The 24,918-nt window shown below is 42.7% G+C and overlaps 4 protein-coding genes and 1 long non-coding RNA gene across 9 annotated transcripts; 1 reads left to right on the plus strand and 4 right to left on the minus strand.

Moving 5' to 3' along the window:
- Nucleotides 1-30: 30 nt before the first annotated feature.
- LOC148428596 (tubulin polyglutamylase ttll6-like) lies at nt 31-7,170 on the minus strand. The gene is made up of 12 exons (XM_088430095.1): nt 7,033-7,170; nt 5,801-5,978; nt 5,308-5,406; nt 4,381-4,421; nt 4,191-4,309; nt 3,961-4,091; nt 3,717-3,870; nt 2,806-2,949; nt 2,648-2,733; nt 1,372-1,597; nt 399-577; nt 31-325 (listed from the first exon to the last, which is right to left on the minus strand). Exons 3-12 carry the CDS (start codon nt 5,382-5,384, stop codon nt 124-126), a joined length of 1,359 nt encoding a protein of 452 aa, XP_088286221.1. The 5' UTR covers nt 5,385-5,406; nt 5,801-5,978; nt 7,033-7,170; the 3' UTR covers nt 31-123.
- Nucleotides 7,099-23,245, plus strand: LOC148428597 (uncharacterized). Of its 4 annotated transcripts, none has more exons than XR_015867496.1 (5): nt 7,099-7,305; nt 7,392-7,561; nt 14,665-14,765; nt 20,717-22,486; nt 22,551-23,245. It is a non-coding gene; the product is annotated as an uncharacterized LOC148428597 (long non-coding RNA). The 4 variants fall into 4 exon arrangements; XR_015867495.1 differs by having other exon boundaries at nt 20,717-21,050; nt 21,125-23,245; XR_015867494.1 differs by having other exon boundaries at nt 20,717-23,245.
- Nucleotides 9,954-13,651, minus strand: vgf (VGF nerve growth factor inducible). The gene is made up of 2 exons (XM_088430083.1): nt 13,384-13,651; nt 9,954-11,999 (listed from the first exon to the last, which is right to left on the minus strand). Exon 2 carries the CDS (start codon nt 11,969-11,971, stop codon nt 10,235-10,237), a length of 1,737 nt encoding a protein of 578 aa, XP_088286209.1. The 5' UTR covers nt 11,972-11,999; nt 13,384-13,651; the 3' UTR covers nt 9,954-10,234.
- ap1s1 (adaptor related protein complex 1 subunit sigma 1) lies at nt 15,031-19,786 on the minus strand. 2 transcript variants are annotated; one of them, XM_088430120.1, is made up of 5 exons: nt 19,595-19,786; nt 18,660-18,838; nt 18,483-18,591; nt 17,150-17,287; nt 15,031-17,075 (listed from the first exon to the last, which is right to left on the minus strand). In XM_088430120.1, exons 1-5 carry the CDS (start codon nt 19,595-19,597, stop codon nt 17,028-17,030), a joined length of 477 nt encoding a protein of 158 aa, XP_088286246.1. In that variant the 5' UTR covers nt 19,598-19,786; the 3' UTR covers nt 15,031-17,027. The 2 variants fall into 2 exon arrangements, with proteins under 2 accessions (XP_088286246.1, XP_088286253.1); XM_088430127.1 differs by lacking the exon at nt 19,595-19,786 and having other exon boundaries at nt 18,660-18,853.
- LOC148428600 (cysteine and histidine-rich domain-containing protein 1) lies at nt 19,990-24,810 on the minus strand. The gene is made up of 10 exons (XM_088430107.1): nt 24,625-24,810; nt 22,884-22,933; nt 22,761-22,817; nt 22,531-22,685; nt 22,359-22,462; nt 21,478-21,530; nt 21,329-21,399; nt 21,127-21,229; nt 20,745-20,927; nt 19,990-20,670 (listed from the first exon to the last, which is right to left on the minus strand). Exons 1-10 carry the CDS (start codon nt 24,686-24,688, stop codon nt 20,251-20,253), a joined length of 1,260 nt encoding a protein of 419 aa, XP_088286233.1. The 5' UTR covers nt 24,689-24,810; the 3' UTR covers nt 19,990-20,250.
- Nucleotides 24,811-24,918: the final 108 nt, after the last annotated feature.

Raw genomic sequence — 24,918 nt, forward strand, 5'->3', positions numbered from 1 at the left:
GAATATAGGGTTCTTTAAAAAAATCGAGGAAGAAGTTTGCTCATCTCACCACTAGATGGTGCTAACCACACTGTCTCCATAGCAACCACAATAGTAATGCCAGGGAAAGGACAAATTGCAAGTTTATTTGGATTGCATGTTTTCATAAAGTCCAGCGGCGTCATTATTTTTGGTCTTGTAGAGCCTGTCCTCCACTTTTAAGTACTTGTCATATTTCTCCTTTCCCTCGCTGGGGTAGATCCTCTTGAATCCGCCCAGGTGCTCGTCCTCGTAGCTCTCCATCTCTTCCACCATGGTCGCTCGGCGCTGCTGGTCGTTCTCCAGCCTGCGGGGGGAACGTCTTCGCGTCATATTCGGGATGGGAGGGGGAAAAGAAAAGAAAAAAAAAAAGATGGTACCTCTCCTCGATGCGCACGTTTTGCTTCAAGCGCTCCTCCACCTTGCGCTTCTCCTCCTTGATCATCCTGCATCGGTCAAAGGGAGCCAAGTTGATGAGCACCAGGGTGTCGTAAAGTAAGGCGTCCTTGACGTCGCGGTCCAGCGGCAGCAGGGTGGAGAAATCTGGGGAGTGATTCACCTGGAGGTTTAAAAAAAAACAAAAAAACGAGGGTTAATTCTCCCAAAAATGAGATATGGTGCTTAAGGAACAAGGAAGTGGAAATAAAGAAGTGGAAAAAAATGTGAATCTGCTCAAAAAAAATTCTCCAAGTTGTAACCTTTTATGTAATGGCTATTTGAATAGCAATGGTGGAGCAACACATGTAGACAGATAAAATAGCAACACCGAAACATCTACTTTTATGGCATTCTGAACACCACGTTGATGTAGAGTGCCCCCAAGTGGCCAAGACGCATAAGAGAAGGATTGGGACAATGTTCATGGAGTTGCAACAAAAAAAATGTTTTACTATGTATGTTCTATTAAATTGTCAATTTTTAAACCTTTTTTCAATTATGTACACGTAACCCTGTGTGTGTTTTTAAATAAACAGCATTATTAAATATTGTAGTCGTTAGGTGTATTATCTCCAGAAAATCTCTCCGGTAATCAGTAAGATAAATTCTAGCTCGTCTACTGGAAAAATACAGCACTAATATCAATGTTTTGCAAAGGAGTCACAATAAAACAATTTAGCAATAAGTAGCCTCATGTTCCATTTCATTTGCTCTCAATTTGAAAAGAAAGCATACTGCTTCTGTCACCGCATTAAAAAAAATGTAGAAATAGATTTGCTACCTAAAGAATCCCTGTTAAAATCTCAGTTACCCCCTGAAGAACATTATCAAGTCTTATTTTTGCGATTGAAAATACGTTCAAAAAAATGTGCCTTTCATTCGTGGCGGGCAAGCAGGCAAAATAAAGGGGCCAACCTCAAGCACCCAGGGCCTGTAGTGCTCGTCCAGCAGCACGTCAAAGCCGAGGATCTGGAAACAGGCGCTGCCGACCACGTGTTTGGAGCACAGCGTGATGTAACCGTGCTGGATGCGGGAATGGGCCAAGACCAGCGTCTTCACGATGCCGTCCTCGATGTTGCTCCAGATCTTCTCAGAGTTCCTGTAGGTGGACCTCAGCTGCTTCTTCAGCGTGGATAGCTTCCTGTATCGCGTATCGCGTTTACCATAGGCACAAAAAGTTGGCAAAATTCGGCTTTAGCGGGAACATTCAAGAAAAAGCTCAAAAGTTGGGGGATGACATCACTGGGTGATTTTGTTATCGGAAAGGCAGTGGGTGTAATATCGGTTTTCTTTCTGGCTCCTCTGCTAGAAAAAATGTGTAAAAAATGACAATGTGTGTCAATTTAGCAATATTCTTCTTCCAATTTCTTTGCTCTTAATTTAGAAAGAAAAAACTACTTTTGGGTCACAATTTTAAAACACATGAAACGAATGCAAAAGTGGTATTTTGGTCTGATCATGCAGATCAATGCCACAAAATGACCATAAACACCATAATGGGTTAAATTACCTGCAGAATCCTTGCAAAAAAATCTAACATACACAAATCCCACATACCCACTGCAGTATGCCACTGTATTATTTACCTTATGAAAACAGAGTAACTTAATTCAGTATAATGTAACAGTTAAAAAGAATGCAATGCATCAAACAGTTTGTGGATTGAGATTTAATGCTGCATTCAAGTTCATTGTGCTGCTCTGTGGTTTCCATGTGGTTTCATTTGACATTATACATAATATATATATATATATATATATATATATATATATATATATAAATTAACAAAAAAAAAAAAAATATATATATATATATAAAAAAAAATATATATAGATATATAGATATATATAGATATATATATGTATTAAATATATAGTTTTTTTCATGTATTTTACACATATATTTATTTATGAATAACCCAAAGGTTGTCAAGTTAGCAGAGTTCAGCTTCCTCAGGAAGTAAAGAGAAACGAGTTTAAAAAAAAATACTTCAAATTTAAATTACTCTCCACTGTTAACAATTAAAGTTTGACAGCCCTATTTAATGCTAGTATTTAAAAAAAAAGCAACGGTTGACCTTGTTTAGCTGATTTTTTTTAAGCTGTTTTGTTTGTTGTCAAGGTAATATTGAACGATAATATTGCACTATTTGTAATTTCCTAACTACCGAAACCGGAGGAGATGAATGTACCGTTTGCTGCCCGTCTTCTCATCATTGATGAAGGTCTCGCTGTCCTTGTTGATGGTAAAGTTGGTGAGATGCATGTACTTGTTACTCTGACAATGGGAGCGCAACGTTAGCGTTTGCGATGTTTAAATCCAGTGGCGTGTGGCGTGTGGCGCACTCACCACGTTCTCATCTGTCGGATCTTCGTACTTGATGGTGCAGAAGCGAGCCAGGCCCTCGTTGTACATGTAGATCCGCCAGGGGTAACACGAGGTCACCAGCACGTAGATGCGCATGTCGAACTTGAAGCCGTCGATCAGCAGAGGCTGCCAAGGGACACCTTCGTTTTGTTATTTCGTCTTTTTAGATCACAAATCATCTTCGTTCTTCATTTCTAATGATAAAGTTTGACTGACTTATCTGATTGATTTGTCGTCGTCCCCTTTCGCGCAGCTCCATCTAGTGGATACATAATTCAACCCCAGCCGCTACTGTAGCTTCTATTCTATGCGCCTTATATTGTGGGGCACCTTATATATGTAAACAGTTTTAATAGGCCATTCATTGAAGGTGGGCCTTATAGTGTACAAAATACGGTAAAGTGAATTTTATAAAGTAGTTAAACAGTCTTTTAGTTGCATTCCTTCCTGCAGCAGCTCATTTATTAATTGGCGGATGAATGGCTTACTTGAATTTTATTCTGAATATTTGCATCAATAAATCCATTTCAGCTGAGCCCTTTACTGTTGTGCAGTTTTTTTTTTTAATCATTTTTGGGTCATTTTTTGAGACTAGGGATAACTAAGTTGCTGTACCATGTTGAACTTTGACATACTGTTGCTGTCTGGCTGAAATTTCAGCTCCCTGGTGTCTTTTCGATGCTTTATTATCAGAGAAACAGTTGTTAAAAGTTTTGTTGGTCTGATGTCATTTTCTGTCATGGTTTTAAATGTAGTTTTGAATGTTCATTTGTTTTGAAGCTTGATTTGTTATGGAACCAATGGAAAATTGTATCCAAAATCGCAAGGAAAATCATCCATTTTTTTACTCAAAAAAAATCCCAATAATGAAACCTGAAAGCGAAAAGTCTCACCTTGTCGATGTATTCCTGACATATCATGTCAGGTTCCGGCTGAACTTTGTCCCAGGACGTAAAGATGGAGATTCCTTTGCCTTGACTTCCCGCGTTTGGTTTGCAGATGTAACATTTGTCTTTGTCTCTGGCGTAGGATTTGAAGAGGCCGTACCTGCAAAAACAAAACAAAAAAATACGAGGAGAGGTTAGCGCGAGCGCGCCCGCAGGGAAAACGCGAGTCGACGTGGCGAGCAAAACGCACTCTATGGGAAAGGTCCAAGTTCTGGGGAAAATGTTGTAGTCTTGGGGGAAAAACTTGAGCATGTGCTTCCAGTTAGTCGCTAATGAATTTTTGTGGCAAATTTCAGTCATAGAGGGCAAATGGTTGATTTTCTGCAACAAGCCAAACACAAATGACCACAATGAAAGAAAGGATGACTAAAACTAGCCCGAGAATTCGCGTAACGCCGAAATTTGTACGACGGCTGTTACCTGGTACGGTTTCATTTCCTTAAATTTGTCCTCGCAGGGACGGGCGTCGGTCCAAAACAGGGTCCAGTCTTCACCTTCCTTGGCCTCTTTGATGCCAAACTTCTCCGCGGCGCGACGCACTGACACGAAAAATTGGTGTAGGATTTCGGCTCGTGTATTTGTGGCGTTCATTTCTCCGTTTGGGACTTACCACTGTCGTAGCGGCAGTTGGTGAGATTGATGCCCTGACAACTACAAGAGAACAAAGTCCATTAGAAGGTTTCAAATCAAACTTTTTACAGCGGGGTTCCGCAAGCCACGGTTCCGGAGCCTCTTTCATTCTTCTCCTGCGCCGCTCGCTCCGTTTGGAAAATAAGAAGCTCTTCGTTTCAATCGAAATGACTTTCGAAGTTTCCCAAACGCAAATGTGAAGATTATGTTGCTCAGGTGATGTCAGTATCCAAATGTCAAAAGTTTGGAAACACCTTCAAATTCAATGCTTTTGCGTTGTTAATGAGCACCAGTATGCTTTAAATATAATCACAGGTCTAGTTATCATTAAATGATATTACATGGGGGGTGGCACTTCTCAGGAGGCGGCCATGTTTGTTAGAGCTAAAGACCATGGTAAATGCAGCACCTGCAGCACCTCCTGCTGGCCGTATTGAAAAACGCTCTAAATCTTACACCAGTCAATTTGACACGAATTGGGATTTTCTCAAGTCAACTTGACTCAACTTTAACAACTGGAAGAATGAAAGTATTTGAATATGAAGGTGTGTCCAAACCTTTGACTGGTACTGTAAATGTTTTATTTGCTGTTTTGTAAATGCAGACTTTACTTTAAGGGGGAAAGTTTTGAATTCAATTGGACTGAATGCACAATAACTATGCAATAAAATGGCAAAAATACTTCTTTTTTTTTTTACGTGGCTGCAGGTGCATCGTTTATATGTGGGCTTTAACTTCATCATGATCATTTTTTTTTTAATTATAACCTAATTTTAACCAGTGCTATCCTCACGTTAGAAGTTTTGTAGCTTCCAGTGATTTTTTTTCTGTGGGAGACAGTCAAAATGGCTCTTTTGAGTATGAACGTTTTCCGAGCCCAGTTCTCGACGCAATATATCGCACGTACCTGCAAAGTGGAACGTCGTCGTCGTCGTCATCGTCGGTGATATAGCAGCTGTCCCAAAAAAACATCCATCCGTCCATTTTCTATAGCCGCTTCTCCTTCCTGAACAAAATTGCAAATATTTACACACAAATCAAACACAAGCACTTAAAGGGATAGTGTGTAAGACTTAGAGCGTTTTTCATTACGGCCAGCGGGTGGTGCTGCATTTACCATTGTCCTAAGCTATAACAAACATGGCTACCTCCGGAGAAGTGCCACCCCTCATGTAATATAATTTTATGATAACTGGATCCATGATTATTTTATGTGGGTCATTAAGAACACAATAATTTGCAAGTTTTTGAAATTTACAATGATTTAATTTATTTAAATCTTACACACTGTCCCTTTAAGACAAATTCAATTCAGCGTTGTAAAAGAAAGACGGGGCAAGGGTAAGCAAGAAATGGAATAGGATTTTGATGATTCATGATTTAGTGTACTCGGTTCTGACCTGATGAAGGCAGATGCAGCAACATTTGCGGGTTGTGAAGGTTTGAACCCCACAACGGTTGATTTTGGACACATCGGGGAAGCCGCTTGGCAAAACTAAGCGTTTCGAAGGGATTGCCGCTCCGCGTGACGTCAGAGGTTCACGCCCCTTTGTCATGCGCTCATGAGCACGCGGCTCTCTTTAAAAAAAGAAATGGGATCCGTTTAAACAAAGCATTCCAGTCTCGTCACCTCGTCACGCCGAAAATATTCACTATTATTAATTTTAATAAGAAGCCTGCTGCTCGAAACGACCAGTGAACATGAGCACGTTTCAAAATACCAATATGTGAACTAAACATCAATTGTAAGATGTAGCAAGTCTTCGCTGTAAATTTTAAACTGTAAAATTCAACAACCAATACACGATGGAATCACATTTGTGCCAAAAAAGGAACCAGACAAAATTATGGTTACAAACGAAAAACTTCAACGATTCTACAGTAAACCAAAATTGATTGTGTGGTTTTGAGTAGCGGCTATGACTCTATCGGACCACTAGATGGCAGTAGTGAGGCTGTTTTTTTTATAAGGCTTCGAGTCTTCGTTCTTTGCAAATCAATATGGAAAAGACTTCAAAGGTTGCACAAGTTTTCATCAATCCATCTCTAAAATAAACATCCACGTTTTTTCAAACATCCATCTATAAAAAAAAGTCGTTTCTACTGGTTTAAACATCAGCCTTCGCCCCCCTCCCCAACCAACTTTATTAATCAAATTAAACGTTTTAACACTAAACAGATAAATGTACAAAACATGTTGGCATGGTACAGTGTGATACCAAAAATGTATCAGCCAAGCCTTCTTAAAATAATAAAATATAGACGGGTACAAAGAATTTTAAAAAGTAAATTAGTGAATCAATAAAACTGGATGAAAAGACTATTGATATATTTCTTGGTGAAAAACAAAGAAACTAAGTCTGAATTTGAAAAATATATAATTAGTAGAGCCTTCGCTTCTATTTTTTTAACCTTTATTTAACAAACAGAAATGGCAACAGTCTAATAGTCCGTATTACAATACAGCATAATTGTATAATTTACAAAATGAAGGAAATACTCATGTACAATTTCAAAACAGATAAGCAACTAATGAATAAATAAAGTACTACATATATGGAAAAATAAAATAAGTATCAATGAAAAAATATATCTATGTTACATATAAGATTACTCTCTCGCTTCAACCTACCATAATAATTAAAGACGAGGAAGCCATTTTGAATGCCATCTTTTTTTCCGGTTTGCAATTTAACAACTTCCGGGTTGTCCCGATGCTCCAGAATTCGAATTCATCCCCGAAGAATAAAAATACCACATTTATGCTCCTTCACCCCTTATTACCCGATTCTTTTTGCTTTGTAAAATGATCATTTTTCATGTTTAAAAATAAACACATTAACGGCACAAGTGGGATTCAGACACGAGACGTGAGCCCGTTTCAACAAGAACACCCTGCCAAAAGGTTAGCCCCTTTAGCTCATTTGTTTCCTTAATAATAACGATTATATTCATAATAATAAATCTGGAATGGGAAATGTTGCTTAAAAGTCTGCAGAAGGAGCGTGGAAGAGGCGGGAGACGAGCGGTGTATGGCTGCAGTTGTGCCCGCAGAGGTGCAGTGATTCATGATGTCACATGCCGAGGACTGGGGGTGACTCATCCAGCAACATCCTCCCTCACAGCCGCTGCAGAGCAACACGTTCGACATTCGTGCACACGTGAGTGCAGCAGCCTCACACACACACACACACACACTTACACACACACACACCAAAGGTGCATTCACTTCGGATGTAAAGTCGCGTCGACCGCATTAAGAACAACAATAAATAAATAGAAGAGAAATTGGACACGTTGTCCGCAATGAAGCTCGGCATGATTAAAAAAGTAGTCGACTTTATTTTCTTTGTGTGTAAAAGTAGTCATTGACATGCGCATACTTGCATATCCAGCAAACGCATGTTTATTAGACGGTTACAACATGGTACATCTAGAGAGGCCACAACTACATCACTCAAACAAGAATCTCAAGGTACGACAACATCATTGCTTCTGTCATCTTGAAGCCAATTTTTTTATGCCTTTTTTTCTTGCGTTGGAAACTCCGAGGAGGAGACATTTTGGATGCAATTATACATAAACGTGCACTCTCCTTTCCACGCTGATGCCCTCTTGATATCGATACAAATAGCAGTTTAGTACAAATTACAAAAAAAAACTTCGTGCTTGATTCGTTTTCGTGACTGGTGGAAATGAATTTGGCGAGACTGTCCACTCTTGCGTCATATTATGGCAACACAGCAAATGTATTTTCCTCAATAAAGTCCAAATTGTCCAGTGACCGAAGCGCAACATGTGTCCCGAAATCTCATTCCGTCTTGTGCTTGCATTTCACAATCATACAAATGACCATAAAAAAAAAAAATCAAAATGTTTGAATAAATGCTAATAATGTCACAGTGACCTCTAAGGCAGCGGATATGTTATCAGAGTGTAAACAAGTTTAACGGACAAATGGAGAACACTGGCGATTGCGCAATCCAGCGAAAACAAGTAGAATTCAATTCAGATGCAAAATAGTGGGACTTATTGAGGGGAGTTAACGTTTTTCATGATAACATTTTTTTGGTAGTTTTAATTCATCACTATGGGAAGTTTTGACCTTGAGTCGGAACCAAATCTTGACCCAAATAAGCGTCGTCTGGGTTAGCATTCTGGCCAATGAAGAGTAATACGTTCAAACATACTTGCAAATACTTTCAAATACTCTCACAAACCAATTGCTAAAAAAAAAAAAAAATCTGTATAATGCTTTCTGGTGTTCACTGGCAAATGTGCGTACCCCATTGAAAATTCAAATGTATTGTTGTAATTATTATTAAAATATGGCATTTTCCCCGTAATGCCACATTGCATTGACTGTCTAAGGTGCATACCCCATGGAAAAAAAATATTGAACAGGCATATTAATAAAACCATTAAGAATACAAATAATGTTTACTGACTTAATTTTTCAATGCATTGATAATATAATAAAGCCTCAATGCTAAAAACATAGCATTTTCTCCCTTAACGCCACAAGCCATTGACTGCCAAATGCGCATACACCATGGAAAAAAAAACCTGAACAGACGTTCTCAGAAAAACATAAAAAATACTAATAAACAACGTTTCCAGATTTAATTTTCCTAGTATGGGTATTACATTGCCCAAATGCTAAAAACATGGCATTTTTTCCCAATAATGCCAAAGAGCGTTGACTGTCAAATGGGCATACCCCATGGAAAAACAAACAAACTGAACAAACAATAATAAAAGCATAAAATTTACTAATAAACAATGTTTGCTGCCTTCAGTTTCAAATGTATTGGTATGAAGTAGCTTACATTCGAAAATAACATCACATTTCTTTCCCATAATGCCACAGGGTATTTACGAGTGCATGCGCATACAAGGAACACAGTATAACAACGAAACTGTAAAATACACAAATAAACAATGTTTATTAGTGTTTTTATGTGGCGTAAATGCTAAAAATGTAGCATTTTTTCCCCATATTGCTACAGGGTCTTGATTGTGGTTTTGAGTTGACTGAGAAAAAAAATCGCATTTGGGCAACGTTCATTCGTAGACATTGTTCATTATTTTTTTAAACTAGTAAAGTATGTTTGAACGTATTTGAATACAAGTTTGCTAGTCAAAAACCGTAACTCCACACTGGCACATTTTGTACGTATTGTCCGAGCAGTTTTTAGAGTGCATTATTTGGATTTTTTTTTTTTTCCAGCAATGACTCAGGCAGTAAAAGAAAAGCAATAGCATGTAGGCTACACTTTGGCACTATAGCAACAAGGTAATTGAAGTTGTGCAAAGGGATGAGTCACTGGAGCCATTATGGTGCTGCCTCACGGCCCCCGCCATCAAATACTGTACATCCTGTTTTTGCGCTTTTCAAAGGCCCACTAGCAACCTCGCTATGCGCAATTTAACGTGCACAAATAATCAAAAGTAACGCTTCGGTGGTCTCGCTTTCCTTTTGCCCGCGCGGTGTGTTTAAGTGCTGTTTGACCACCCCCCCCCCCTCCCCCCACCCTCGCGCAGGGGTGTCCAAACTTGATCTCATCCGAGAGCCGCCACCTTGATGTTTTAGGTGTTTCCGTCCTTCAACACGCCTAAATCAAGCCCTGATAACAATCCTGATCACTTGAGTCCGCTGTGTTGGAGGGCGGAAATATCAAAAGGAAAGAAGAGCTGCCCTTGAGGACCGGCTTTGGACACCCCTGCCTTTTACCCAAACGTTTTGGGACGACGGTGCGTTTAAAGCCCTCCTGGAATGTTCGAGTCACAATGGATGGAAGCAGAAACCGCTCCGGTATCTCCTAGCCATCGGATCAGTTCTGCAAGCGCGGCCTATTCACGAGGAACTGCTCGATGTATTTTTCCAGCTGTCCCTTCCTGTCGGACGGGTATGCCTTCGGGGGCGAGGGGTAAAACCGCTCCTGCGGCGGGGGTACCGCCAGCGGCCTCTGGGGGTACAGGGGCAGGCGGTATCTGGTGTAGTAGGGTTTGCGCTGCGGGGGGGCGGGGGGCTTCCTCAAGCGGGGTTGCACCCAGTTGAGGTAGCGCTGCTTGGGCCAGAAGGCGTAGGCGCCGTCCCGGGAGCGCTGGAGCAAGCCGTTGAAGACCGGGACGTGTTTGGGGACGTAGTATCGGTACGTGGGCCGCCCGGGGGGGAAGTAGATTGGGTAGAAGGACGGCTGCGCGTAAGGGTAGCGGGTCCAGGCCCAGGGGTTCTGCTTCGTGGGTTTCGGAGCTTTGGGCCACTTGTATGCTTTGGAGGCGGCGTCGCTCCAGAATTCCTTGGATCTTTGCGCCGATTGATCCGGGAGCCAAGTTTTCAGGAGATGGAATGCCGGAGAAGGTTGTCCGGAGAGCGGAAAGTCCACGGGAGCGTCTTTGGATTCCGGAAAGGAGGACATCTGCGGGGTCACGTCTTTCTTCTTCTTCTTTTCCACGTCACTGATGATGTCCACCACGTCGTCGGCGGGGAGGTGGAGCTTGCTGGAGATCTCGATCAGCTTGTCGATGGTCTGGGGGTCGATGTCGTCCTCCTCCAGGTCTTCCTCCGATCGCTTGTCCTCGGCGGCGTCCGCGGCCGGCGAGTCGTACTTCCTGCCGCCGTTCTGCTTGACCATGTAGCGCAAGAGCATATCCGAGGCGATGTCGGCCAGCTTCTCCTCCTTCAGCTTGGCTCGCTGAGCCTCGGCGGCTTGCCTGCGCATCTCCTCCTGCTCCGCTTTGGCCCGGGCCTCCTCCTCCTCGGGACTCAACGCCTCCTCCTCCTCGTCCTCTTCTTCTTCGGGCGGGGGCGCGTCGGTATCACCCCGGCCTTTGAAGTCATCCATAAAGTTTCCCCTGAAGGAGGGAACGTTGTAGGCCTTCTGCGTCTCCTCTTGCCATTTGAGCTTCTTCTTGGACGCCTTGTTGCCTTTGTTGAAGGGGACGATGTCGTTGAAGCCGCCGTATCCCCGACTCGCCCTCCGGTTGGGCTCCGGATCCCCCGCCCTCTTCACGGCCGCGTCCAAGCGAGGAAATTCCTTCATCATGGTCTCCAGGTTCTTCAGCTCCTCCGGGTTGAGCTGCTCCTCCTCGGCGCCCTGCTCGGCAGGCGCTTGCGTCTGGACCCGGAGCGTCTGGCTGCTGGTGCGACTGTTCACCCTCTCGGTCATTCTCTCCTCTTCTTCCTCCGCTTTCTTCCGCTCCTCCTTCTCCTGGGCGGCCATCAGGAGCTCCAGTTTCAGCCGCCCGTCTCTGTCTCGCTCCTCTCCTCGGGGCTCGTCTCCCGCCGCGCCGGCTTCCTCCCTCCTGCTCTCGGCCCGAGTGCCGTTGAGCGCCCCCAGCAAAAGCGCCGCCAGGGTTTTGGGATCCACGTCGCCGAAGAGGTCGTCGGCCTCGGCCGTCGGCTCGGGGGTTAGGTCGTCGTCTCCGACCTGCGCGGCCCTCGAGAGCGCCGTCTCAGTAGGGGGGACGTCGCGTGGGTCCGGGGGTGCGCCGGGGTCAGCGGAGAAGCTCCCCGTTAGGAGAACCAGCAGAAGGAGGGCACTCGGGGTCTTGCGGGAACCCATCATGGCCTTCGGTGAGCGGGGTGGCAAATTCCTAAAAGAAATTTCATAACTGTCAAAATGATTTTTTTTAAAAAAACAATGCTGATATTCGATATCTCAAATTAAAGCCACACAAAGGTTTGAAATCAGCCAGGGACGGAAATTGAATCAAATCTATCATTCTATCTATCAAGATAAATTTACTACTTTATATGCAAATTCTTAATCACCTAAAAATAATCAAATGCTCGGTACTATCTATTCATAGACCAAGCTTTAGTCGAGCAAAAAAAAAAAAAGGTCTAGAATGTCTCGGCTAAAAAAAAAAATAAATAAAAAAAAATGTAAAAATACGTCTTTGGGATTGAATGAGTCAATTTTCACTGGTGTGAAAAATGTTTTTCAGCCTTGTGGCCAGTGCATCGTTGGATTTATTTACCGTTAGAAATACATTTGTGGTGATATCGCTCGGTGTATTTTATGCAGCAACTCCAGAAAATCGATCATGTGACATCCGTTTTATATCTGACTCCTCTGCTGGGAAATTGTCACTTATGTGCATCAAACATACTAAAATAAAAGCATGCAAGATTTGCAAAGGAGTCACCAGAACACAATTTAGGAATAGGTTGCTTCATGTTCCAATCAATTTGCTCTTAATTTGAAAAGAAAAATGTTCCATGCATGTCAAGGAAATAATTTGGGTTTCGTAATACCTTCAGAAACCCAGTTAAAATCTCATGTAGCCCCGGAGTGCCTTTCTATACCCCCAGGGTGTGCATGATTTTTGTTTTCTTTTCGTCCAATCAGATTACAGCCTTTTTGTGTTGCCATGTGAATCTAATCTTCCCACTGATGAGGTGGAAATACGAGTCGGGGTTTTGTGAGGCGCCCGCCAGTGATGCGGAAGTCGAGCGCCGCAGTCGTCCCGCTCGCCTTCCCCTGGCACGCTGTCAACAGACAGACGGGGACACGGCCCAGCTCCCATTGGCCGAGAGGAGCTTCGGCAGCGGCCGCTTCATTAAGTACACCTGCCTCCGTCTCAGTAAGATTTGGAATGATTCCGTCATGCCAAACACACCAGTTCATTACGATAATCATCCAAGATTTTATTTGAATGAATAATTCGATTTTTTTTTTTTTTTGCTGGGGGCGCAGTCGTAGCTCATTGAGCTGGGTTATTTTTGACAAAGGGGTGGGGGGAGTCATGGTGATAATAGCTCGTCTCTGACGATAACAGATGAAAGCCACGACCGTGACAATAGAGACGCCTCATGTTTACGTTTTCAATAACCCAGCTTTCAAATCACATTGTCAAAATATGACAAGAACATCGCAGTTCCTCATGCAACTTTTTTTGTTGCCACTTTGCCCGAGTAAGACATTAAAATTGCAAAGAGTTTTGTGGAATATTCGGAAAAGAAGTTGCGACTCACTTGAGGTGGGAGCACACTGTGGGGGGATTCCAGCCTCCGCTCGTCGGGACGTCACAGTCTTCTTGTCACGCTTCACAGCACACTTCCTTCCTTTGTTTGTGTGTATGTGTGTTCCTCTCTCACTCTTGTGTGTTTTCACGATGCTCTCCTTTTTCTCACTCTCTTCTCTCTTGTTCTATCGGAATGTCCAATTTTGCCCCGGACTTGTTTGGATTTGAGCGCCGGGATTCCTCGTCTCCCTCGGCGCGTCTTGTTTTCAGCACCGCGGACAGCGTCACCGCCTCTTATACCCGCCCACCAGCCCCACGTGACGCATGCGTCAAGCGTCCCCATTGACGTCACCGCTCTGGGTTCCATTCAGAAGGAATTTCTGCACCCGACGTCCGCGCCGCCCTCGCTCGCTCGCTCGCCCCCCTCCCTCTCTCCCTTCTCGGGTCAGATCAATGAGCTGCAGTGCTGCTGCTGAACGATGCATTTGCAGTCAAAGCACAATGACACCCCCCCTTTCAAATTTTATATATATATATATATATATATATATATATATATATATATATATATATATATATATATATATATATATATATATATATACACACACACACACACACACACACACACACACACACACACACATACACACACTCACACACATCTATCCATTATCTACATTATCTGTAGCTGCTTATCCTCGCCAGGGTCACCACAGGCTTGCTGGTGCCTATCCCAGCTGACCTGTTATGGGCAGTAGGCGGGGGGACACCCTCAACTGTTTGCCAGCCAATTGCAGGGCACACAGAGACCATCACGCACCCAATCACATCCACTACACCCGCCATGCATGTTTTTGGAGTGTGGGAGGAAGCCGGCGTGCTTGGGGAGAACCCACACGGGCTCGGGGAGAACTTGCATACTCCACACGGGATGGCCAGAGCCAGGTGGATTTGAACTACAGTGGACCCCCGTGTTACCAACCTCCCTGACTTATGTTATTTTCATGTTGTCACATGGAATACTGAGTTTTTTCATCCCCTCTTTATGACATTTTCCCGGTTTTACAACTGTCATGACCCTAGGGGGCTTGGCTGTATTTGTGTTGTTTCGCCTCCATCTGCTGGCGTTTTTAGATAATTACACTTATTTCAGTTGCCGTCCCTGCAACGCGTCACTACAGTGCTGGTCTATTGGTCGGCCTCACTCGTTTCAAAATGGCGGAACGGTGAAGCTTTGATCGCAAGTGGTTACAAAAACGTATTTATAGTGCATTTTACTGCTCCCTAGATTGCTAGCGATGTTAAAGAGAGAAGTAAGATGATTCATATGGAAACCATGCTGGAGATAACCCGATTATGGAATATGGGCATAAAAAGCGCCACTCAAAGGTAAATAAATCCTTTCTATATTTTGTATTTAGGATGTTTTCTGATTGTATACATGTATATTATATATGCGTAGCACCTTCTATACGAACCAATTTTTAATATGTATGTACACTTGATGTTTTTACCTGGGGTTGTAAATGTTTAAAAATAGATTATTCTAGATTGTAATCGTATCAGTGCAGCGAGTGGGGGGGGGGGGGGGGGGGGCAGATTATTTTTTATTTCCTCAGGGTGGCATTGCTAATTATAATTGAGAAGCACTGAATTAGCTTGAAATTTTTTATTTGACTTTTATAAAATAGCTTTCACACCTGTTAAAACATCAGACAGATGATCAAAGTTCTTTTGCGTCTCACCACAAAATCTCCACATCGTTTCTTTCCAAAGTCTAGCAGAAGTTCAATTAAAACACAATTGCTGCATTCCTAAAAAAAAAATAACATGATAACATGAGTAATCTCAAATTGAAATTAAGCAACACGCAAATAAAGCAGTGGCCCGACACATGCGCACAGACACGCCTCTTAGGAAAAAAAGCAAGCCAGCATCTCAAAATGAGAACCCTCCAATCACATGACAGCAAGAATAAACTACCACCCCTCGCGCTTGAAAAAAGTACCCCGAAAAAACAATCCATCGAGTGCAGCAGGATACAAAGCAAAGATTTAAAAAAAAAAAAAAAAAAAAAAGCCAAGCAGAAAAGCATGGGCTTTTCCGACATTGGTTTCCAAGTCACATGATCTTCTTTCTCCCGAAGACTTCGTAATAATCGTATTTTGTACTCAAAACGAACATTCTGGGAAAAAGTCACCTCCCTTTAACGTCGCACCTGATTGGATGACAAAAACCTGTGATGTCACGTTGCAGTCCCAGCGCGGCAGTGATGTTCAACGTCTTTGGTTCCTTATTCCCGACGGACGCTTCATTAGGCACGCCACTCGGAACGTATTGAGCACATTTGCCTTTTAGTACCTACAGTGAGGGGGGAAAAAAAAAAGGGCAGGCGTTGTCCAATAAAATCCAGATATTCCAAGTCCCACAGCGTCAGGCTGCCAGCGACTCACAAGAGCGTTGAGGAATGTTGCGATCGGGACACAAAAACTGCTTTTGCTCTTCTCCTATTGGCCAGATCTTCAAAATTATGATATATCTTCAAAGTTTGCCCCTGTTAGCGTCAAAATCAACATTTACACTGCCGGTTCACTCGTACAAATAGAAATACAAACTGTGTACCATGACACACACACTCACGCAGTGGGTTTGCCATTGAAGCGGGGACATTCCATTGACTGCATTTCCTAGCACAGGGGTCGGCAACTCGCCACTCAAGGGCCGCATCTGGCTCTCTAGCTCCGCCCTAGTGGGCTGCACAGTTAATTGAATTTTAATCGCGATCACGATATTGGTTGCCACAAATAAGGTGATCGTCTGCAAAATTAACATTTAAAAAGTTGGCTACCCACATGTCAAATTAAGCGCTCCTACCACCAGGGGGCAATGTTTCCCACATGTTTGCATGAGAAAAGCTTCTGCTTTACTCACCCTAATATATTATTTACCTGTGTGAAATGGCGTTGAGTTTCTCACCTGATTCCTAATATATATATATAGATAGTGTTAGCGTTCAATAGAGACCCATTTTGAAAAATCCCATTGGCAAAAAACTGAAATAAATACAGTTTGAAATGACCCGAAAATGTCGTTTTGAATGCTAATTGATTAAAATTTGCTTTAACGTAAATCATGTGCTTGGTTCTTAGTAGGCTTCATTTTTTTTCATTGGTTTGCAATAGACATGTGATACTAAAATTGACCAAAATAATTGTGATTATTATATTATTTTGGCCATAATCGTGGAGCCATAACACACACACACATATATATATATATATATATATATATATATATATATATATATTTTTTTTTTTTTTTTTACATTTTGGTTTGCCGACCCCTGGCCAAAATCTAAATAAAGGCGATCTACTCTAAAAAGATGTCTTGACATTCAAAAAGAGGTCTGAACTTCTAAGGTCCACCCAAATGGTCCCCGCAAGTGCGAGAGGTCCCCAAAAAGATAGTAAAACTTGAAATTTGGTCCCCACCATGTAGAAAAAACCAAATGGGCACCCACAGTTGTGGGACAGCAATGTCATTGCGAGGCTCATACCCACATGGTGCATCACAGTTCCCGAGCCACAGAAGACACACACACACACACAAGCAATGTTCAGTCCTGTCGGCGCGTGTCCCGCCTTGTCGCCGCTACGCCAAACCCATCTCCTCCAGCACGCTCCGGGGAGACTCATCCTCCTGGGAGAGAAGGGGAAAAAAAAGAGGTGAGATGGCTGAGCAAAGGATGAAGCCCCCCCCCCAAAAAAATGGACCTCCTGCAGGATGTCGGCTTGCTCAATGGCTTTGAGGACGCTCTTCTTGGACGTGTCCTGGATCTCCCCGCCCATCAGGAACTCATCCAGGATGAAGTAGGCCTTCTCAAAATTGAAGATGATGTCCAGCTCGCATACCTAGGGCCAAGAAAAAAAAAAGTGGGCATAAACATGCAAAATTTAAACATGGACTACACAGTACACAGGGTACAAAGTTGTATGCCTTTATTTTGTTAGGTTTTATAAGGATGAACGTTGTCATGAGTTATTTCTATTTAAAAGCTAGACTGGAACATGAAGCATCTATTTGCTAAATTGTGTAATAGCGATCTAAGTGCAAAACTTTGTGTGTGTGTATATATATATGTAAATACATACACACATATATATATATATATATATATATATATATATATATATATATATATATATATATATATATATATATACATATATACATATATACACACACATATCTCTCTCTCTCTCTCTCTCTCTCTCTCTCTCTCTCTCTATATATATATATATATATATATATATATATATATATTTTTTTTTTTAGCTAGCTCGCTAGTTGTGTATTTATGTATTTATATACTAGTTATCGATCTGTCCTAGCTAGCTAACTTTGTAGGGATCTAGCTACTTTGCTAATTGTGTAGTTATTTATCTTGCTAGTTTGTAGCTAGCTAATTATCCATAACTAGCTATCAATCGATGCTCTAACTAGCTAACATTGTAGCAATCTATCTAGCTTGGTAGTTGTGTAGTTATTGAGATTGCCAGTCAGTTCTGTAGCTAGCTAGCTATAACGAGTCATCTAGCTAACTATCTATGCTCTAGCTAGCTAACTTTGTAGAACTCTAGCTAGCTCGCTAGTTGTGTAGTTATCTACCTTGCTAGTTAGTTATCTATAACTAGTCATCTATGTCTAACTACTTATCTATGTTGTAGCTGGCTAACTTTGTCACGATCTAGGTAACCTAGTTGTGTAGCTAAGTACCTTGCTTGTTATCTATAAACAGTTATCTATATTTATCTATCGACATAGAAGGTATGTAACTTTGTGGCGCTTTAGCTAGCTTGTTAGTTATGTAATTGTCTACCCTGCTAGTTTTGCAGCTAGCACGCAATCCATAACAAGTTATCTATGTCCAAGCTTACTAACTTTATAGCGATCTAGCTAGCTTGCTAGCTGAGTAGTTAACTACATTGTTAGTTTTGTGTGTCTGTCTACACTGTATACAGCATTACACAAGTCACACAAACAGCTCGTCACACAGACACCAGCGTTCCAGGAAAACAGACAGAGAGGCGGCGGCGCGTGACTCACGCTGCCAAAGTATTTGTCCAAGAGTTCGACAAAGCGGTGGATGACTTCCAGCGTGATGAGCTCGTTGTCGTGCTCCTCCACGGCGCAGCAGAAGTACAAGCTGGCGTACCTGCACGCAACATTTTCCATCCCCATTCAAACATTCTTGGCAACGTGCGCCGCGAGGAGAAGCGCCACCTCTTGTAGACGATCTTGAGGTCCCGCCACTCCAGGAAGCTGCACATTTTGGGTTTGCGGGCCAGCACGATCTGCATCAGCTCGCGGACCATCTTCTTCTTGTCGCGCTCGGCCGTGGCCGTGTACCACTTCTGCAGCCGCAGCTTGCCCTGCCGGCTGAACAGCAGCATGAAGCGCATCTGGGCGGGACGGGGAACAACGCGGCCCCAATGATTAGCGTCTTCCGTACATCTCTACTCTCCTCCGGAATCATCGATGCGGCACTAATATCGGAAACAACTTATTACTAAAGTTGAAGTTCGTTGTCATTAGTGATGTAATTTTAATACAGGTGATGTTACGCCATCTATTTCCTAGAGTTTCTGAAGTACGCCTGCAAAATGCGGTCTCCATAGATTAATAAATCACACACACGGACACTTTTTTGTCATTCAACAATATATTGCAATGGTTAGGGGATACTTATTTTACAGGTGCTACTTCATTGAAAAAGGTTGGGAACCACTGTATTAATAAATACTATTGACTGAGCAAAAATGACATAACTTTATTTCCAACCCACGGTACATACATGCCATCTAAATTAATGTCACCTTATGTTCCGTTCCAAGAGACAACTGACGTCATCATTCCCACCGCCTCTAAAAGCTTTCCTGCCACTTTTCATTGTTGACACTGACAACTGCCTGGAGCTTAAACGGCCAGCAAGTTGCCATTTCAAATCAAATTACAAACAAAAGTAAACGCTTGAATCTTGATCTAGGATAAAACAAACTTTTGTGTGTTTCCAAGTATTTTTTTTTTTTAAGGTAATCCTGGCAGATACCAGGTGAACGTAAGCAGGTAGGAAGCCACTTCCGGGAAGCTTGCCCCTTGCTAGCATTAGCTAAGCACACGTATTGTCGCCTCTCCCCCGAACAAGACGAACAACTTACCATTTTCCAAACGTTTTGGCTCGATACCACGACGCTTCGGAGCAACTCTGCCTCGAAAAATACCCCACTGGGTAAATTACTCACACTGCGGTTACTGTTGACATTTGTTCATGTCTGTCAGCTACTGTGTAAGTACAAATTACACACAAGAGTACGGCCAAAATTGTCGCCTGCTTCCCCAAGCAGGGTTAAACCCCACTGAGCATGCGCTATTTTTTCTTCACTTCTTCAAAGGTGGGAGATGAGTGAAGGCGACACTCGCGCGCCACCTGCTGTATATTGTCAATACTGCATCGTCACCCGTAGTTGAGTTTTTCAGAGACTGATGTGCACATTCGCCCATTGAAAACGTCGTCCTTTTGTAATTCACTACCGTCACCTGCTGTACATTTTTAGTACTGCACCCTACGCCAAATTGTCAGTGAGATAGTTGAGAATATATATTTTTTGGTTTAAATGGATATAATGCAATTTTAGTTGCAATTAATTAGGGAAAAAGAGATACACTTTTATAAGTAATCAAAGAGGTTAAATACAATTAAAAGAAATGATGTTAATGAATTGATACAACACTTGTTCAAACAAAATGTCTCCTAAAAATTATTTTGAGGTTTATGAGGAAGCGTTTCCCACATTTATGAAATTCCCTGAAGGTTTTATTCCAGGTCGGGCATTTCTTCATATCCCTCCTCTTCCTCTCGCCTCCTGAGCTGGCGCAGCTTCTCCTCGGCCTGCCTCTCGTGCTCCAGGGCCCTCCTCATCTCCTCCTCCACTTCTTCCCTCTTGGCCTTCTGAACGTCTTGAACGCGGGCCCGGCGCGGGCCTCCGTCCGCCTCGGGCGCGGGCGCGGCGGCGTCGGCCCACTCCTCGTCCGAGTCGCTGATGTCGTCGTCGTCGATGTCCCAGTCGGGATGTCGCGACTCGGCGCCGTCGTGGGCCGGGTCCTCCGCGGGCTCCGGCTCGGGCTTGTGGTTGGGGTCCTCCAGTTTTCCCCACGACACCGGGTGGGCCTTGCGGAGGGCGATCTCCACTTTGGACGGAACCATGTTGACCACGCTCTGCTGGACATCGATGACCTGAGAGGAGACATTTTCAAAATGGTTTGTTTTTTTTTACCGCCAGGCGCCGGGGCGATTTAGCGCTTGCGCACCCCCCAGAGGTGAAAGTCTCTCTTGAAGATCTTGTCGCTCTCAAAGTGGATGTGACAGGAGACGACCGTCCCGTTGGCCTCCACGCAGCTGAGCTGGGCGTTGGCCGTTTTGGCGTAGATGGTCACCACCACGCCGGTCGCCGTCTGGTGCCAGTCGTGTCGACACGCCACCTTCTTCTTGTCCTGTCCACGTGCATGAAAACGAGTGAAAAAGTGGAAAAATCTTTCGGGGCTACTGATTAAAAAAAAAAAGCCGAGTGTTTCACATTTCCCACATTGTGAGCAGTCAGTGAACGCCTCACCAGTGTAAGGTTGAATGCGCACAAAGCAGTTTTGACTCAGGTTGTGTTCTTTTATCCAGTCTCTCTTATTGCTAACAGACCTGCTTGGGGACCCAGCGGTGTTTTCCGGCCGTGCAGCCCTTCTGGTCCAGGAAGGCGTTGAAGTCCATGGTCCTGATGCAGCAGCAGCTCCAGTATTTGTACCTGAGGTCACACAGGACAAGCTCACCATCAGACGGGACCATTCTGGGCGCCGGGACCATTCTGGGCGCAGGCGTTTGCACGCGTTTTGGCGTCCGTTACCCCTCGTGGAAGACGGGCGCACCGGGGTGGTGCGTGCAGGCCTCCAGGTCCGTTTCTGGACCCTGATAAATCTGAGCGCACAAAAGTTTGATTGTCGAAGCGTCCTGGAGGTCGCTTTCGGAAAGCCGCGCAAGAAAAGGCCGACTTACTGTTTTGCATCCAGAATTTTTGCACCGTGTGCCATGTACCACAGCTTGGCTTTCTGCCAAAGAAAAGGAAAAAGAAGTTATTGAGTTTTGGGGCTAAAGATAGGCCTGGGAAAAAAAAACATCCCAGAATCTTTTTTCATTTGCTCTTAATTTGCAAGATTAATTCGCTCTTAATTCGAAAAGAAAACTGTACTGTTCCAGTCACAGCATGATGAGATTTTGCATAGGAGCCACTATAAGAATTTAGTATAAACTTGTTTCATGTTCCAATTCGTTTGCTCTCAATTTGAAAAGAAAACTCTACCATTCCAGTCACAGCATGATGAGATTTTGCACAGGAGCCACTATAAGAATTTAGTCTAAACTTGTTTCATGTTCCAATTCATTTGCTCTCAATTTGAAAAGAAAACTCTACCGTTCCAGAACATGACAAAATTTTGCATAGGAGCCACTAAAGCAATTTAGCATTGTTTCATGTTCAACAAAAGAAAACTGAACTGTTTCAGTCACAGCATGACAAGATTTTGCATAGGAGCGACTATAACAATTTAGCATTTTTTTATCTTCCAATTCATTTGCTCTCAATTTGAAAAGGAAACTGTACTGTTCCAGTTACAGCATGATGAGATTTTGCATAGGAGCCACGATAACAAACAAAGATTAAGTCGTTTCATGTTCTGATTCATTTGATCTTAATTTGAAAAGAAAAATGTTCTGTTCCTCTCATGACATTAAAAAGCATTTAATTCGTTGTCAGGGACTAAGGAAAAAAAAAATCCAGATTGTAATTTTGCAGCACAGTTCCAACGTCAACTGTCAAGCAAAGAAACGCTGAGGAAATCCGCAAAGCCGAAGCTAACCGGACACGTGGTCCACGTTACCTTTCTTCTCCTGTTCGGCCTTCTGGTTCATGTCCAGTTTGTCCAACTCCTTGGCCAGGGCCGGCGCCACTTTGACGGGCAGTTTGGTCTTGGCTTCATCTGAACTGTGCGCGCGTAGCGAATTTGAGGTTTGAAAAGCGCGCCGGAAAACGCGGGCGACGGCGTTAAGCACCTCGGTCTCTCCCTCTGCAGTTTTTCCGAAGATTTGGGACCCCGGTAGATGATCTCCCGCCCGTCGCCGTGTTTGCCGCCCGACTTGACAGACGACACTTCCGGCAGCAGAGGCTGGCGCGGTTTTTCGTTGCTGTGGCGCCCGCGGGTGCAACCCTGCTCTCGTGAGGGAAAAAAAACAACAAACTATCAGATGATGAAGCAAATAAATGAGTAACTTTTGAGTTTTACCTTAATGGAGAGAAACTCCGAGAAGTCTGTGGTCCTCTTGCGGCAGCACGACCAACCCTGAAGGAATTTGGGGAATTTTTCCAATTTTTTGTCACTTTTTGTTTGGTCATTTTTAATGGTTACCTTGAGAGCATCGTGGAAGATGGGGATTCCGGGATGGAAGAGGCAGGAATCTTGAAAAAGAGACAACAATCAGAGCTAGCATAAAAATGTCCAAACTGACTACACTGCAGAAATATTCATCGATTTCTGCAGAGGATAAAGAATATATACGCAGATTGTAGTGGTCATATCGGATTTATTTCTGGCTTGTCTTGGAAAATCGCCTCAAAAATGACATGCAACATTTCTCAAACACTGTGCGCAATTAGTTGTGTTGGTGTTCCAATCGTTTCACTCTTAATTTGAAAAGTGTACCGGTCCTGTCACAGCATTGAAATGGATTAGTTGAAAACATTTGTTTAAAAATAAAAAAAGAATAAATAAATAAAATGAAATGAAACGACAAATGAAAAGGAAAATGCACTGTCCTTGTCTTGGCATTAAAAAGCAGTAAATTAGATTGAAACAACAAAATAAAAGCATAATATATTCTGCAAATGAGTCTCTGCTACTAATTTAGTAACAATAGCTTGGTTTCCCAATCAATTTCCTCTTAATTTGAAAACAAAATGTGTACCGTTTCTGTCACGTCTTTAAAACGCATTACATTAGATTGAAACAACAAAATAAAGGAATACAATATTATGCAAAGGAGTGTCTGCTACTAATTTAGCAACAATAGCTTGGTGTCCCAATCAATTTTCTCTTAATTTGAAAATAAAAAGTGTACCGTTTCTGTCACGTCATTAAAAAGCTTTAGATTGCCACAAGAAAATAAAGGAGTACAACATTTTGTGAAGCAGTCACTAAAGATCATTTCAAGCAATAAGTTATTTCAAGTTCAAATTCATTTACTTTTAATTTGGGAAGAAAAATGTCTCGTTCCAGTCATGGCATTAAAAAGCAGATTGAAACAACAAAGTAAAGGCATACAACATTCTGCAAACTAATGCTTAATTTAAAGCAATACGTTATTTCAAGTTCCAAGTCATTTGCTTTTAATTTGAAAATAAAGTGTACAGTTCCTATCACCTCATTAAAAAGCATTACATTAGATTGAAACAACAAAATAAAGCAATACAACATTTCATGAAGGAGTCACGAAAGCTCAATTTAAAGCAAAAAGTTATTTCATGAGTCACGAAAGCTCAATTTAAAGCAAAAAGTTATTTCATGAGTCACGAAAGCTCAATTTAAAGCAAAAAGTTATTTCATGAGTCACGAAAGCTCAATTTAAAGCAATAAGTTATTTCATGAGTCACGAAAACTCAATTTAAAGCAATGTTATTTCATGTTCCAAGTGATTTGCTTCTAATTTGAAAAGAAAAACGTAATGTTCCTGTAACTCTATTAAAAATTATTACATTAGATTGAAACAACAAAATAAAGAAACCAGTCACTATGGCTGAATTTAAGCAATGTTATTTCATGTTCCAATTCATTTGCTTTTAATTGAAAAGAAAATAGTATTGCTCTTTTCACGCCATTAAAAATGATTAGACTGAAACAACAAAATAAAGGAATATATTTTGTGAAGGTGTCACCGTAGCTCAATTTCAGCAAAAAGTTGTTTCATGTTTTGTCCGAGAATTAAAATAAATGAAATTAAGACTAGCTGATAACAGCAAAAGACAGTTAAAACTTCAACGTCAACTGTGACGCTCCCCGTTCAACAGTTTGAAGCAAAATCAAAGAGCTTTCCCCGAACGAGAATGAATGAACCTGAAGCGGCCCCGCAAATTCATTCCGAATCTTCGCTCACCATCCTTGTTGGTGTCGGCGTCAAACGACTGCCCGCAGCCTTTGTTGTAGCACAGCAAGGCCATGTCCGCCCGTCCGCCGTGCCCCGGGCGCCTCCGACGTCCTCTTGTAGCCCGGGGGCCGCTTCTCCAGAAGTTTCTGCGCTCAGGAGAGATCCAGAAGGCGAAAAGGAGGGCCTCCCGTTGGACGCTCGTCTTTCTGGCCGGGAGGAAGACAAAAATAGCAGCTCACCTCCCCTCGACAGCTGTCGAGGTTTATCTGCAGGGGGGGGGGGACATTCCTTCTGCTGGCGGGG

This window comes from Hippichthys cyanospilos, chromosome 1, assembly GCF_059441005.1.
Source record: "Hippichthys cyanospilos isolate Australia breed blue-spotted pipefish chromosome 1, RoL_Hcya_1.0, whole genome shotgun sequence".
In the NCBI taxonomy this organism is placed as follows: Eukaryota; Metazoa; Chordata; class Actinopteri; order Syngnathiformes; family Syngnathidae; genus Hippichthys; species Hippichthys cyanospilos.